The sequence below is a fragment of the Pithys albifrons genome, chromosome 3 (assembly GCF_047495875.1).
Source record: "Pithys albifrons albifrons isolate INPA30051 chromosome 3, PitAlb_v1, whole genome shotgun sequence".
Classification (NCBI taxonomy): domain Eukaryota; kingdom Metazoa; phylum Chordata; class Aves; order Passeriformes; family Thamnophilidae; genus Pithys; species Pithys albifrons.
Genome location: NC_092460.1, coordinates 26,730,362 through 26,745,073, shown reverse-complemented (window position 1 = coordinate 26,745,073; position 14,712 = coordinate 26,730,362). Strand labels below are relative to the sequence as shown.

Here is a 14,712-nt window from a genome sequence, read left to right as displayed (position 1 = left end):
TGCAGAGTCAGTGCATTACTATGCACAGCATAACAAAGCCACAATAGGCTACATGTCAAAAGAGAACTACAAATGGTGTTTTGCCCCTACCACATGCACATCAGCAAGTTGGCAAAAATACCTGGTTTGTGCCTGCCAGCAATTTCTGTGTGTGAGGGGAATTAAAGTCTTCTGAAGTGGGGTCCACCACCATTGCACTACAATGTGAACAAGGTGAGTAACAACTTATATCAGCTTACACTCCCTTATAAAGACAGACTCCATCTCTCACAAGGACTACATCATGTAGTTTACCCTCTTAAGAGAGAGGGAAAAACACACAGCTGTGCAAGGATTTAGTTCCAGTGAGTGGTCAATGAGGTAGTTACTCAGTACACTGATGAAAAAGGTGCGGTCAGCCTGCCTTGCCCAGGAAGACAGTGATTACTGTGAGATGCCATGGAACACCAAGCTGGAGAGATGTTACTTATGACACCAGCATAGATGGTGGGCAACTGAGGCGCTCTCCTGTCTCTTAGGGGTGGAAGCACCCTCAAAACCACCCATCTGAAGGCCATAATTGTATTGTTTAAGAAAAAGTCATGTTTTTTTTGGCTGCTGCACTCATTGCTTGCAGGGGAAGTCATCCAGCCATGTCATAACAGCCACCTCCACTGCCCTTCCTTCCAGCCCTTCCTCCTGCTATGCTCTGCTATGGGTCCCTTGGCAGAATGTAGAAACGCCCCTCACTGGACCACCAGTGCAGCCCAGTGCATCCCTCCCCAGGACCGTGTGTGGTCTCCCTCCCAGCCACAATTCCAAGGTGCCTTTGTGTCTCTCTGCTCCATGTTTGAGCTGTTCCTTTATTTTTCTCCACTTCTAAGCTTCAGAAATATTTAATCAAGGGAGGATTGACATTTAAACCAGAGCAACAGATGAAGTTGCATACTGGGGAATAATTAACCCCTTTTAATTGCAACTTGCTGATTATGTGCTCCAATCATTGCAACTGCAACATTGGTCAGCTGGTCTGTCTGCTTGACTTTTTGAAAGAGCAAGTAGAGAAACTAAAGAGGAATAAATTAAAAAAAATTCAATCTACTTTCTGTTTCACTTTCTTCAGTGCTTTCCCATTAGACCTAAAGTCTTCTATTCAGAATAAATAACAATTGGGGGTATTATCTTACAGTACAGAAGTGAATGTCTCTTTGGCCTATGAAATGTCTTTGTAAAAGATGCAGAGATGAGAGTGTACAGTTTCACTGACGATAAACAAACAAGGTGACAAAACTGCTTCCTGTTCATGTAATGCATTTTGTATGCATTTTTTTCCTCTGCTGTTTGATGGGACAAAATGTCACATGCAAAACCTTGTGTGGCACCAGAAACCAGGTAAAAACAATTACATTCAGTAAAAAATTTCCCTTTTAATTTTGACCATTTCAAGTTATTCTTCCTATTATTTGCTTCTATTTTGAAAGAATAAAACCCTCCATTAAACCAGAAACAAGAAGTCTTCTCCTTAATTAGTTAATCCACTTTCTCCCTCAAATAAAGCTCAAAACATTTTGCAATTTTGAAGCTTCCCCAGATTTTACAATATTGAGGGTATTACTAGAAAAAACTCATTGTAGTTTGCAAAAAAGCCTTGGTTCTGATCAACTGACTTTTCTAATCAGGAATTTGCCCCCTGAAATTCTCTGACCATTTCTCTGAGGACAGTTCCAGCTGAACTGTACCTGAAGTTCTTCCTTGGTGACTCTGCCCCAAGCACGGGGCTGGGGCCCAGTAGATGGCCCCCTTTGACAAGGCTCCACCAAGCTCATCTCACCTCCAGGGCTCGTCTCACACCACCTCCCCAGGACCTTTACCCAACAGCAGCCCCACATTTTCAGATGACTATTGATTTTATAAAGATTACACTAAGCTATGCTCATCGACAGAGCAAAGTGAGCAATGTGCTGCCCTGCATTCCTGATCAGCTGGTGTTTCATAAACATGTAATAGAACATTTCCTACTTTTCAGTAGAAAAAGGAAAATTCTACTCATATCACAAAGAATTTTTCAGACTTTTCTTTCGCCAATAAAAAATTTGCATTCCCTGTATGAGAAAAGCATACTCTGCTGTTCTGGTATTACCAAAAGGCTTTTCTGTCAGAGTAAATCCAAGCTATAGGGCTCATTTACTGCACCAGTATCATATTTTTTTATCAACATCACCAGTACTTCTTAAACTGAGACCAACCGACTCTTACATCCTCACAGGATCTACTGCTTCTCACAAGCACAAATAGCTCTAATCTCTCTTCACTGAGAAATCAATAGAATAAGTATTTTTAGTCTCCTGGGTCAAAAAGAAATTTCTAACCCTGCAAGAAATAAGAGAAGGAAGTGCTGTAGCAAATTCAGGAGCTGATCCCATGACAGTGATGGGACCAGGCAACTACCTTTTGATCTGTCAAGTGCCATACAATTTCCGCATTCTAACCTAGAAAAAGCCAATATTGCCAGGATGTGACCAATTGCATGTTTCAAGTGATGCCTTCTTTTTCACCCCCACACCACAGCTATTACCCAATATGGTAATATTTGCATATATGGGTGAGACAATGCATTCCTTGCATGGTTTCACTTTCAACTCAGATCCTAAACCTTTGGGCACTGATGACATTAATGCAATAACTTCACCTTCACTCCTACTTTTTTTGGAGTCAAAAACATAGACAAGTGGAAAACTTGGGAGTTATTTTCCTATATGTGACAGACTTTTCAATGAGAAAGACTTCAACTTCATCAGGGACAAAGTTCCTTGGGATTAAATGCTGATACAGCTTCCTTGACTGGGAGCTACACTCTCAATCCAGCTGAAACTCTAGTCTTAGATCTACCCAGGTTAAAAGGCACTGAGCGAATTGATTTCACTCTCCTGCAGACATTAACCAAAAATTCTCATTCTGGACATGCTGTTTTCCACCTGTGCCTCTGCCTCTAATTCTCTATTTGCTCTGGTTACATCTGTACAGGCAATTTAACTCACTCTGGAATTCCAAAAGGTGCCTGAGAACAGCTCGTGTCCATGTGAAATGTCTCTACATGGCTCGGAAATTAAATCCAGCTCTTAAGCTTTGCCCTTTCAGGAATGCTGGCATCCTGGCACTCTGTATACATATGCCATATGGGCACAAAAGTAGCCAGGGATCTGATCCCATGCAGGAACGTGTCCGGAATATGCTTTAGTCATATCAAAGCCAGTTTGTTTATGTAAGTCTGGCTCATGGGACAACTTTTCAAGTCCCTCAGCAGACCCAAATATTTCAATACCTCAAACTCCCAACTCCATTTCCAGGCATGTTCCTTAAACTTTGTTCTGTCTGTCTTCCTGGAGAGGTGCTGAGTGAAGAAACTGGTCAGACAGCAGCAAATTTGAAGCAGAAGAGACATTGGCTGAATTGACCCCAGTAACACAGCTCTTTCCTCCACCCCTCTCTGGACCCAAGAATGACACCCAGATGGCAAGTTTAAGTATTTGCACATAATTTCCCAAAGCCTAGGATCAGCACCAGGGGTAAACATGCTTGCAAAGAGCTCCCATGACCTTTGAGATACCTGCCCTCTTTGTGCTGCCCCACCTCATAACCTTAGTTTTCAGCATCTTTTGTCTCGCCCTTCACTTTCGCCTAAGAGCCCTGGAAGCAGGGGCTTGCTATTTGTAGTCTACCTGACTTCCACACTGATCTTCATTCAGCAATTTCTGGAAAGACATTTTCTTCCCCCTACCAAAGTAAGGAATGCTGTAGCATTCCCAGCATAAATATTTGTTTGTTTGTTTATTTATTTATTTTAAAGTGAAATATATTACAATTGCCCACCATTCCTGGCAAGCCTGACTTTCAGAGGCATTGAGCTCTTGCTGCCCAGTGGATTTCATTGGTAGGGAGAAGGGGAATGGGAAGCAGCAGTGGCTGTAGGGAGGTAGGCTGAAATTCCAGCCTGCATGCCTGAATCATATGGCTCTTCTTTACAGATTTTTAGCTCCTGGAGGCCAAATGCATCTCATCTGTTCTGTGCACATTTGCAGGCTTCACTTATCACCACAATGCAGAGACACAGAGACACAGATAGGTATCTCCAGTGATTAAAGGAAAATCTGGCATGGATTGTATTTTAAATAAAGAGAAAAATAATTCTCTCTCACCAATACTGGAAGGAAAAGGTTAAAATTTTCCTAGCTCAGTTACCAATAAAAAGATGGTAAAATTATTCAGCTGTTTACAAGGCTACTTCTCTACAACTTACAAAGCAGAGCTATGTCTTGTGACTGTCATCAGATGGGAAAGCTAGAGCACTTGCATGTCATGAGAGGTGCTGAAAGGACAGTCCTAGAAAATTAAGTCCTCTGTGATCCACAAGAGATGATCAGCAGTGGCAGTGGTCCTGGGACACACTGTTCACTGAGGCAAGTTAATTCTCTAAGGAGAAAACAGCCTTTCTAGCCTTATCTATGCCTCTCTGCAGTCAGACAAAAAAGGAATCAGTTTTTGTCACTCTTGCAATAGTTCAGAGATGTTTTGGCAACATAATCAGAATGAAGCAAATCTCTTCCAACATATTTATCACTGCTGAGTGCTTATGAAAAACCACTGGTTTTGAGAACCTTTTTAAGAAATATATCACATATTGAAGGTGTCAATTAATGCTCTTTACAGATGCCTGGATCGCTTAGACAGAGTAGAGGCAAATTTAAGGCACCTCCCTTTCAAGCCCTTGTTTTTGTCTTTGTTTTAAACAGCTGTCTCAGAGACACTCATCACCACAGGCTCTCTGAAGTCTTCTTTCAGCAGAAGGGAGATAAAGTATTCTTTCCTCTTACAGATGAGACACTATGGCACAGAAAGACTACTGCACTTCTCCAAGGTCACATAGTGAATGTACAGCACAGAAGGGAGTTTCACCTAAATCTATGGAGTCCTCAGCTAGTATTTTTCCTCACAAATGAAAAACAGCCTGGATGCTGACACCCCAGCACAGCTCCTGGGAACTTACAGCAACTCCTGGAATTCTCCATTCTGCCTCCATCCCTTTCTCCTGCACACAGAGAGGAGCAGAGAGCTACTGCTCACCTGGTGGGTGCATGCTTCTGCTCCTCCTCTTCATCCGTGTCGCTGCTGATAGTGATGACACTCACTGCGGGGCTGGGGGTGTCAGGAATGATGATCGTCTGCCGCTGCCGCTCCCGCGTGGTGCTGGTGGCCACGTCACCCCAGCCACAGGTGATGGAGGTGCTGCAGGCAGGGCTGGTGTGCACCATGGCACAGCGCGGGGGCGTGTTCTCCTTCACGCGTTTCGACCGCTGGGGCGAGCTGATGGATTGAGAGGATGAAACTTCATAGGTGGATGCATTTCTGGAAATGGGAAAAGGTGTTAGTTGGTTAAAACTCTGTCTGCTCAAGTTGCCTGTCACCGTAGCTTGTGAGTCCTGTCTCTGATTCAGTGGCACTGATTTAGGTAGTCTAGGAAAACTGCAAAATTGACACAGTCACCTCTTCAAGGGAAGAGAGTGCCTTGCATGACTCATTCATAACATTGGCTAAAACCAAGTTTCTTTTAGGGAAAAATTCAAATTTCCTCCCCCCCCCCCCCCCCCCAATTTCCCAGATGAGAAATGCCGCCTCTCAGGAGTTTGCACTGGGAGAGTAGAGGCGAGTCACACAGTCCAGACATACAGAACAAAGGCAGGCACTATATGGCTGTCACAGGAGGGAAAACCACCCAAAGGATAATCCCTTTCGCCTGTATCCTGCACAGACACATAATGACCAGATACTTTTTGTCCAGAAAAAGCTAGAGATAAAATTAGACTTTGCTGTGGAAAACAACAATCATTTATCAGGAAATTTTTTTAATAATTTAATTAAACAGAAATTAATTTCTGTCTAAGAATTTTTTCAATGAACACTTCCTGCCTAACACTTTATCCTCCAGGACAGTGGTGTCCCATAGATGAGAGCAGGCAGAAAGGAGGACATATACTCAGTTTCAGTTCATTCCCACATGAAGCAGCATCCAGCACATATAAATCAGAAAGAACAGAATTTTTATTATGCAGCAGAAAAGCATTCTCAAGTCCTGTTTTCTTCCCCAGTCCTCCTACTTCAGCTTCCCTACTTGACCAAGTGGAATAGGCTCACTTGCATCAGGGATCTGAACACAGAACCGATCCACCAAACAGTGCAGTGTGGGTCTGCAGATGGGGTTAGTTACCAAACCACGCTGACTAAAGCCCATTTCACTCATTTCCCACAATTTCTTTCTCCCTTGTATTTCTTCTCACTATTGCAGAACATCTGGAGATTCAAAAAGGAAAAAAACCCCAAAGTCCTGGCTGCATGTTCAGCCTGGCCCAAAAGCTAACAAAAGGAATGGGTGGCATCCATCAAAAGGAAGTCACCCTGGCAGTATTTCACACTATACCAACTTATGCAGGGTCTTTTGCATAACAAATGGCTGCACAGTAGCATTCAAACTGCTTTTTGAATACCAATGAGTAGCATGGAGTACCCTCCTCTCCAAACGAGCAGGGTCCTCATTTGGCTGCAAAAGAGTCACAATTAATGAAGCTGTAGAAACCCTTTGCATTGAGGGTGCCCAATTCCTCCTGGACACTGCCACCCTGCCCTGGAAAGTGAAGGGAGAGGGAGGGCCCTGCACAAGCACAATGGTTGCAACAGGCACTCTCTTTTGCTGGCTTGCTAGGGACATAGTTGCCTCTCCTCTGTTTTAATGATGGTCTAAGACAGTTGGAGCCCACCCAAAGTAAATTCAACATTAGAGTGCAGATAAATGGGAAGGATTTAAATAGCAGCCTCTTACCAGGGTCAAATGAGTTGTGAACTCAGAGCTCCCCTGGCCCCAGTCCAGTCACACAGGAAAACTACAAGCTCCTCTGTTTTTGCCTCTGTGCAAGTGGTGACCCATTTTGGTTCTCTCCCTGCACTGTTTTCTTTTGTGGTTTTGTTGTTTTTTCTTCTTAAAGTAGTATCATAGTTGCACAGCCCAGAGGACCTTCTCCAGAACAGGTACATGTACATCTTAAACATCTTTGTCCTCTACGCAAGATTACAATGTTGTGACAGGCACTGCAACTATCCTACCATCTGAGTTGTGCAAGAAACCCCAGCCTGCTCCTTGCAAAGCCAAATGGTCCTACCGAAAGCAGCACAGAAATCTGTTGCTAGTGTGGACTGTTGAAGATAGGGGCTAACCACCTATGATAGGAGCTAGCCTAAAGCCACCCTAGTCCTCCACTGCACATGGAATTAAAGCTCAGGAGACCGGTCATTACCCCACTGCTTTTGAAAGGGCAAATCTTGTGTGCAAACAGCAGCCACATATTCCTGACGATACAGTCCCCTGAGGTGCTTCACCCTGTGGAAGTGCAACACTGCACCTCAGGAGTGCTTCTTCCACATGATGTGGGAAGAAAAGGCATGGCAGCTGGACACTGTAGCACACTGACCTGATATTTTTAATCACAGTAGCATAACAAGTGTATGAATAGGGCCTGAGTCTCCCATCCTGCATCTCCTCCAGTCACTACCTCCCACACAAAATGATGCTCCCTGGGTATAAAATGCAGCCAAACACCTCTTACCCATTGCTCTCCTGACCTGGGTACCAAAGAGGTGAAGCAGCAAAGGGTCCAGTCACAAAATGTGCACTCTAATCCCTCACAGGCTGTGGAACAAACTTTATATTGCCCACAGATGTCAGTGAACACCCTCCTTGCCAGCACCCCTGTATTGCGGGGCTGCACCTGAAAACGCCCAGATCTGGACCCCCATCCCACCGCAACCAGTGCCGGGTCAGCACACACTCACCGGGGCACCGACTGGTGCTGCTTGCTCTTCCTGGCGGAGGTAGTGGCAGGCGGCTGGCGCATGACGTGGGCGACACCCACGTTGACGGGCTGGGCAGCGGGCAGGGTCACATGGCTGGCCAACAGTGTGGGCTGCTGCATGATGGGGTTGTAGTGGCTGCTGTGAGTGTGCGTGTTCCTGGACAGTGGGGAAATGGGCATATGTTTAACACACAACTGGCGGCTCCTCAGCAGGCTCTTCCACAGATTCCCACAGCCCTTCACTAAGCTACCCTCTCCTCCAGGGCCCACTGGGCTCCTAGTCCACCCAGGATGGAGTGTTTTCCCCAGGGAACAGACTGAAATGAGTGTTGTGGGAACAGCACTCCACTCCAAGGACACAGAATGAAGTTGCCTACAGCTTTCAGACAAGGGGGTCACAGGCTGCAGCCCTCCTCCCTCCCAGCCCTGCAGCCTTGCAAGATCCCATCCATCCCTCCCAGCCAGGCTCTTCTCATGCCTCCTCCAGCACTGGTGGGTACTTCAGGGAGCCCCCCAAGCACCTCCAGTTTACCTCCAGTCTGCCAGTGGTTGGGTGCCTGCCATAGATTCCGGGATGACAGTTGCATGCTGGACAGAAGTGTGGGTGGCCACCCCGGTCAGCTGCTGCCAGGCAGGAGGGAGCAGGATCTGCTGAGTGCCACTGGGCCATGCTTGCTGTCAGACAGAGGAAAAACAGGAGCCGTCATGCACTGAGCATGAGTGGTGGCCCAGGCTAAGCATGGGCCCCCAGTAACTATCATGGTCATACTGCATTGGTCTCACCCCCTTTCAGTCACAGATGATAAACAGTGTTAGGAAAGCACAGTAAAAGCAGTAAAAGTCATCAATATAGAAAATGGAAAGGAGGAAGGAGAAAAATCCCTGCCATACAAAGTAGCAGCTGTGTATTAGGATAAACCAGGAATGGGAGGGATCAAAACTAGTTGGCATTTCAACCCAAACTTCAAATGCTTTAGGACCTTTGAATTTTGACTCTCCAGATCAGCTGGGCCCTATGGTTCCATTGCTCGTTTCCCCCTCCTACAGCCAGGTTTTTTTTCCTCAGCCCAACAGGACCTAAAGAATTGCAGGAACTTAAAAGGAACTAAACACGAAAATGACCTTTTCAAGGATCAGGAAAAAGAACTGGGAGCTGTACGGTCTTTAGTGATGAGGGGAAAAAGATGGATTTGGGGATATTGAAAGAGAACACATATCAGTCACTGGGTGCTCCTCAGAAAGAACATCTTGCTACACTGGCCAAGGAGTCCAGCTGCCTGCTTCCAGCTCACCAGGAGCCTCCCTGGGCAAAGCAGGGTGGAGCCATGCATGGCGATGCAGCGCATGCCTGTCCTCTCCATGTGCTTCCCTGCTTTTCTGGAGGGGGTGCCCTTCTTATAGGGGGTCAATCTCTGCCTTGTGAGTTGAGCCATCATTGTATGCAAACATCCCTCCAGCTGTGCTGCACAGGCATGACTCAGGTTGTCCTGCTCCAGTGACTCCACATAGTCAGATGACTGGTTTCTTGACTTGGGAAACTTTCTTTGCTATGTGCTGCCCAAAGGCAGCTCTGGCAGCTTATCACTCCCTGGGCTGAGGAATGCAGGGGTAGCACCTGCAGCCTGCCTTAGTCCCAACCTGCACTATTATACTGGACCTGTGTTGTGTTATCTCACAGCTGCAAATTTGAGGGAAGGCTTCATCCAGGCATACACTGTCCCCTTCTCCATCCTTACAAGAATCCATTTAAGTGTCCCTATGATTCCCTCCTATGTCCCAGTGGAAAAATTCCCAAGAAACCACCACCCAAAAAAGACACCTTTTCCCAGTTCTGCTCCAAAGTTTGATCGTCTTGTAACTTTCCATGTTGCTGTGCTAGATGAAAAGGCTGCCACGGTGAGGTCTATCACATCTGCAAAGGATGGACAGTCACAAGGTTGCTCTGCTGAGAGTCCATCTACAGAACCACGACCATAGCCTAGTGACACTTGGAGCAGGTGAGAGAAAGAGGCAAAGACACAAAAAGATCAGGGAGGAAAAAAGCCTTTTTATTATTTTCTTTCTTTCCCCAGCTTTGCTTTAAAAGAGGAGACTACTGTTGCAGTCAGTCCCAGGGGACGACCTGGATTTACGTGCAGAGAAAGCTGCTTCCTCCCTTTTCAGGAAGAGAACGGAACAAAACTAAGCTCCTTGCCTGACTGCAGTGCATAAATTTAGATGCAGTGTCAGAGTCTAGGCACAAATTCCACACTTGTTAGGTAAGGACCACTGAATCATTTAATCTGCAGATAAGACTTGTCTAGTCTGATCCACTAGCACAGTGCGCTGTGCTTACAGGCGGGAGGGCTTGTGCCAGTAGCCGCAGCCTGTTCCCAGTTGTTGCATCAGTACAAAACGTGGCTGCCACAGAGGAGCACCACACTGGCCCCCGCACTCTGGAGCCGGGGGATCCCCTGGTGTGACAGAGCTCGTGCTCCGGATGTAGAGCAGGAGCAACTAATGGAACTACCATGTTTCTTCTGAAAGCCGGTGGCAGGACCTTTGTGGGAAGTGTTGTTGGGAAGGAGTTAAAAGGAGAGAAAATCAAGAATTCAGGGCATTATTCAAGGACAGGGGACAGTTCTGGGTCGCGTCATGGAAGCCTGCCAGAAAACTGTACAGCTTTGTCTCTTTTGAGATCTGAAGCCACAGAGAGCTATTAGAAAAGACAGGATCAGTCTCCTTTCACTGGTCTCTGGGCATACAGTATGTGGACCACACTTGCTTGAGAGCGTGAAAATAAGACACAGAGAAGTTACAAACAAGTTACTTTAGCCACTGTCCCTGCATCTTGCAGGCTGCTTGCTCTGCCTTGCACTAACTCCATCCCATAGACTGCAGACATGCAGCTGCCATAGGCGATGCTCAAAACCCATCAGTGCCCTGGGTCCATCGTTCCTCTTTCCCCCCTCCAGGGTGGCTGGTCTTGTACAGAACGCACAGGGAGAACTGGACACCTGCTGCACTGGGATACAGTAAGGCTGTACCAGCCACAGACATCCTGGTGAGGTCAAGCACAGTGAACTGTACTGTGTGCTGGGCAGGGGAGAAAGCCTGATGGCACTATACAGTGCTGGGAGCACAAGGAGCAGCACTGTGCCTGATTAGCAGGATAAATAAAGCAGGTGGAGAGACAGAAGTGGGTTCCAGAGGCACTACACTCTCTGCTGGGGACAGTCCCTCTACTAGTTGGAGCAACCCTGCAGTCCAGTCTGAAGAGCATGAGATAAGCAGCTGTGCATGAGGGGAACAGCTTTCTGCTGGGAGAGACACACAGCCGCTCAAAGATCAGATGTGACTACGATGCATCACAAAGAAGCTGTGTTTTTCCATTCAGGAAACTGGAATTGGGTACAGATTTGTTTATCTGACCAGCTGCTCAGCCCAAACCGAGCGAGGCCCATGGACACCAGATGCCACTGGCATCAATCAGAGTGTCCTGCCATCAGAGTGACAGCCAGCATTTCTCATCGTGCAAGACAAACAGATACATCAACAGGCAGACCGCCTCTCTTTTATTAAATCAAAAATTAAAAATCTATGCAAGACAGGAGAGTTTCTCAGAAACTACTTGAATTTCCTCTTGGAAGTGACAATGAATAAAATGTAAGTAGGAAGTACGAAAGGTGCAGCCCGTGAAATGGTAACCTGTGGGAGGAAGGGCGTTCAGGAAGACCTTTACTACCAAACATTCCTCATTTGCATAGAGCCCAACAAGGCCACCTTGTGAAGAAAGGAGTGGGAGGTCTTGAGATCTTTTAGGATCCTGCTGCCTTTGGGATGCTTCAGATCCAACCCTCATCCCTTCAAGCCCCACAGAACAGAACAGCACAGGAGCCCTGGCAGAATGGGCAGGTATGTAAAACTCTGCGACCTCCTTGATCCACTGCTTTGGCTGACTCCTTGCACAAGCAACAGGTGAGCCTATTGTATTGTGCAGCCTGCACAGACTGCTTCTCACTTCTCCAAGGCTTTTGTTTCCCCTGACTCTTTTAGGCTCTCCTTTCCTACCAAACAAGAGAAGTGACTCACGTCAGCTGTAACAACAGGGTGCAGCAGAGATAGGTTTGATGCTTCAGACAGCCCTCTAACAAAGGCTCTGCTATTGGGAAGGGGCAGGGCAGGTTAGCTAATGGAAATCATACAGCCTGCAAGTTGCAGTTTGATCTGTCTTCACCAGATAAGTGCGACTGGCAGCTGGCAAATGAAGCAATAGCACCAACCCCAGCAGAGCAAGACACAGGAGTAAACCCTAAAGTATGCTGGTACCTAACTGTGTATGAAGGTCCTGGCATGGCAGATCAACCAAGCCTGAGACAGAGGCATGCGTTTTTAACTAACAGGTCACCTTTTTCAGGCTGCACAGCCTAATATTAAGTACATCAGGTGCTTTTCTTTCCTGCCTGTTATCAGCAAAGCTACTGTGGCACCAGCTCAAAAACAGTAAAGGCAGATTCACTGAGGCCAGCACAAGGTAGAATGAACTGCTCCTCTGGTTCGAGAATCTGGGGTTCCCCTTGAGGATGTGCATGTGATTAGTAGTACCCATTCTCGACTGTTTTTTTCCTGGGAAGGACCATGGTTTCCCTGTGAGCATGTTTCAGACAATTGTGCCAATAAGTGCTGCTGACAAGGAGAGCTCCTTGGCTGTGGGGCCCTTTCCTCTGCCCACTATGTCTCACTCATACCTTGAGAGCAGAGGTGCAGCTTGTAAAACAGAGCAGTGGAAACCTAAAGCATGGAAAGTAATTATTGGCAACATGCAATTCATCAGTGCAACTCCTGACAACAAACTATCACTGAGACTGCAAGTTCAGGTCTTTCTCAGTAGAGGTCTGACACAGCTTTCCCTAAGGCTTTCCCAATGATTCTAGTGGAAAAGCAAAAGGAAAGAAGGTCTTTCTAAAGGCTTTTGCAACTCTGACATAGTCTTTGAGCTGAACAATGAACTGGGGGAGATTTGGACATTTCAGAGAAAGCTGCAGATGCTTACATAGCTGCCCAAGTCTCCAAACTGCACCAAGGAAGGCCCTCAGATAATGCTACTCTGCTCAGCTTCCAAGAGCCAAACAACACAGTAAATACCTGCCGAGCTCAGTGTCTTCAGAATTCCTTACCTGTGCGAGGAGTCCTGGCTGGATCTGAAGAGGCTGGGCCCCAGGAGCCTGAGTGACAATGGGAACTGCGTTCTCCATCCGAACCGAATACCCAGCATGCTTTGAAGGGGAGGCTTGTAACCCTGTTCCATCAGCACAGAAGGTATAGCATTAGCCATCAGCAGCACCACTAAGAACAGGGGTCTGGTTTTCAGAGGTGTCTAAAGGCACTCACTGATGTCCACTTAAATTGCATTGTTCAGTCCCTCTGAAAAATTGGGCTATCAGAGTTCCACGTGTTCTACCCTAGCCCAGAGACACCTATCAAATGTTCACAAACATGATATATGTATAAGGGGGCAGAAAAGGAATTTTCAAATGTCTTTAATGTTAAATGTCAAATGTTAAGGAATTAACTGAGTTCATACTTTTAGTGTGCCTCAAATGCATGGGAAATATCACAATACAACGTGTACAGGGAGAAAAAGAAAAGAGGGGAGTGAATGGCTTCTTTTCCCCATATTCTCTGGTTTGACAACAGAAAATGGTCTTTGCCAGACCAAATGTACTGCTAGGTGAGAATGCTCTTTTTAGACCAAAGATGGACAGTGGGATGGGAATCCAGAACTCCCTACTCCCTCAGCCTTGATAGGGATAAGTGATTTTCTCTTGTACAGCTTCCTGGGACTCATATTTAAAAGGCTCTAGCACATCCCAAACTCCAGTCACTGACTGAGTGACACATTAGCCTAACTGAGCTGGAGGAAGGTTCCCTCTCCACCACCTCAGTGCATGGCACAGTCTGTGCTGTCTACTCTGCTTCAGAACCTTCTCAAGACAGCAAGCTGAAGATGTCAGCTTACATACTCTAGCAATACATTTCTGAAGTCAAACCCCTGAGACGTATTTTACCTATGTAGAAGAGGTCTAGCTAAACTTCTCTAGTTCAAAAGAGCTTTGATAATCTTGCAGAACATTTAACAAGTGCCTAGAGACTGCTGCACAGAGAGGCTTGTAGAAATGAAGAGCAGAAGTTGCACCAGCTGAACTGAAGTCTATTTAGACCAATTTCTACAGATACCCATCTAGTTTTCCAAGTTGCTACAGCATGTAAAGTTAAGAGAAGGAAAAGTTGCTAATTCTGATTATCACCCAAGTTGTCTGACAGTGATACCTTTCACTATAAACACAAGCAGAGCTGTTTGCAGTGGGACTGGAGTTGAGGGAATTTTCCTCATAAACGGTCATGAGCACCTGTTAGGGGGACAAAACTTCATCTCCATGCCCACCACACTCCCTACTTCATTATCCTCCCAAGCTCCTCTTTTAGCAACAGAATCACTGAGAAGTCATGGGCCCATTATGTACATACTGATTTATTATTACTGTGGGGCAAGGCTTTCAAGTTTACTGAAGTATGGTAGAAGAGGCTCAAACTCTGTTCAGGGCAAAGGATGAGAAACATCCCATATTCTCCCCCAACTCCTTCTCAGCATTTGCCTCGTTGTTTCAGACCAGCTACCTCCAACTCATGATGTTAGAGGTGATTGCAAGATCCTTCACCACTGCAAACACTTCCACTTGCAACAACCTCATCGCTCTCATTTTCCTAGGCCAGCCTTTTTCCTGCCACATGACCTGCACTAAGGAAGCTCACTTCCAACATGAGCTGGATGAAACAGCAGTGGGGGGAGGGAACA

At 46.3% G+C, this 14,712-nt stretch overlaps 1 protein-coding gene across 5 annotated transcripts in view; it reads right to left on the bottom strand.

The window, feature by feature from the left end:
* Positions 1-14,712, bottom strand: part of HIPK2 (homeodomain interacting protein kinase 2) — a 140,868-nt gene that overhangs the window by 19,127 nt on the left and 107,029 nt on the right. For all 5 annotated transcript variants that reach the window (XM_071551090.1, XM_071551094.1, XM_071551091.1 and 2 more), the window contains exons 9-12: positions 13,034-13,155; positions 8,410-8,552; positions 7,858-8,034; positions 5,101-5,382 (exon numbers count right to left, since the gene is read on the bottom strand). In XM_071551090.1, coding sequence (XP_071407191.1) covers positions 5,101-5,382; positions 7,858-8,034; positions 8,410-8,552; positions 13,034-13,155 — 724 coding nt within the window. The remainder of the gene's footprint in view (positions 1-5,100; positions 5,383-7,857; positions 8,035-8,409; positions 8,553-13,033; positions 13,156-14,712) is intronic.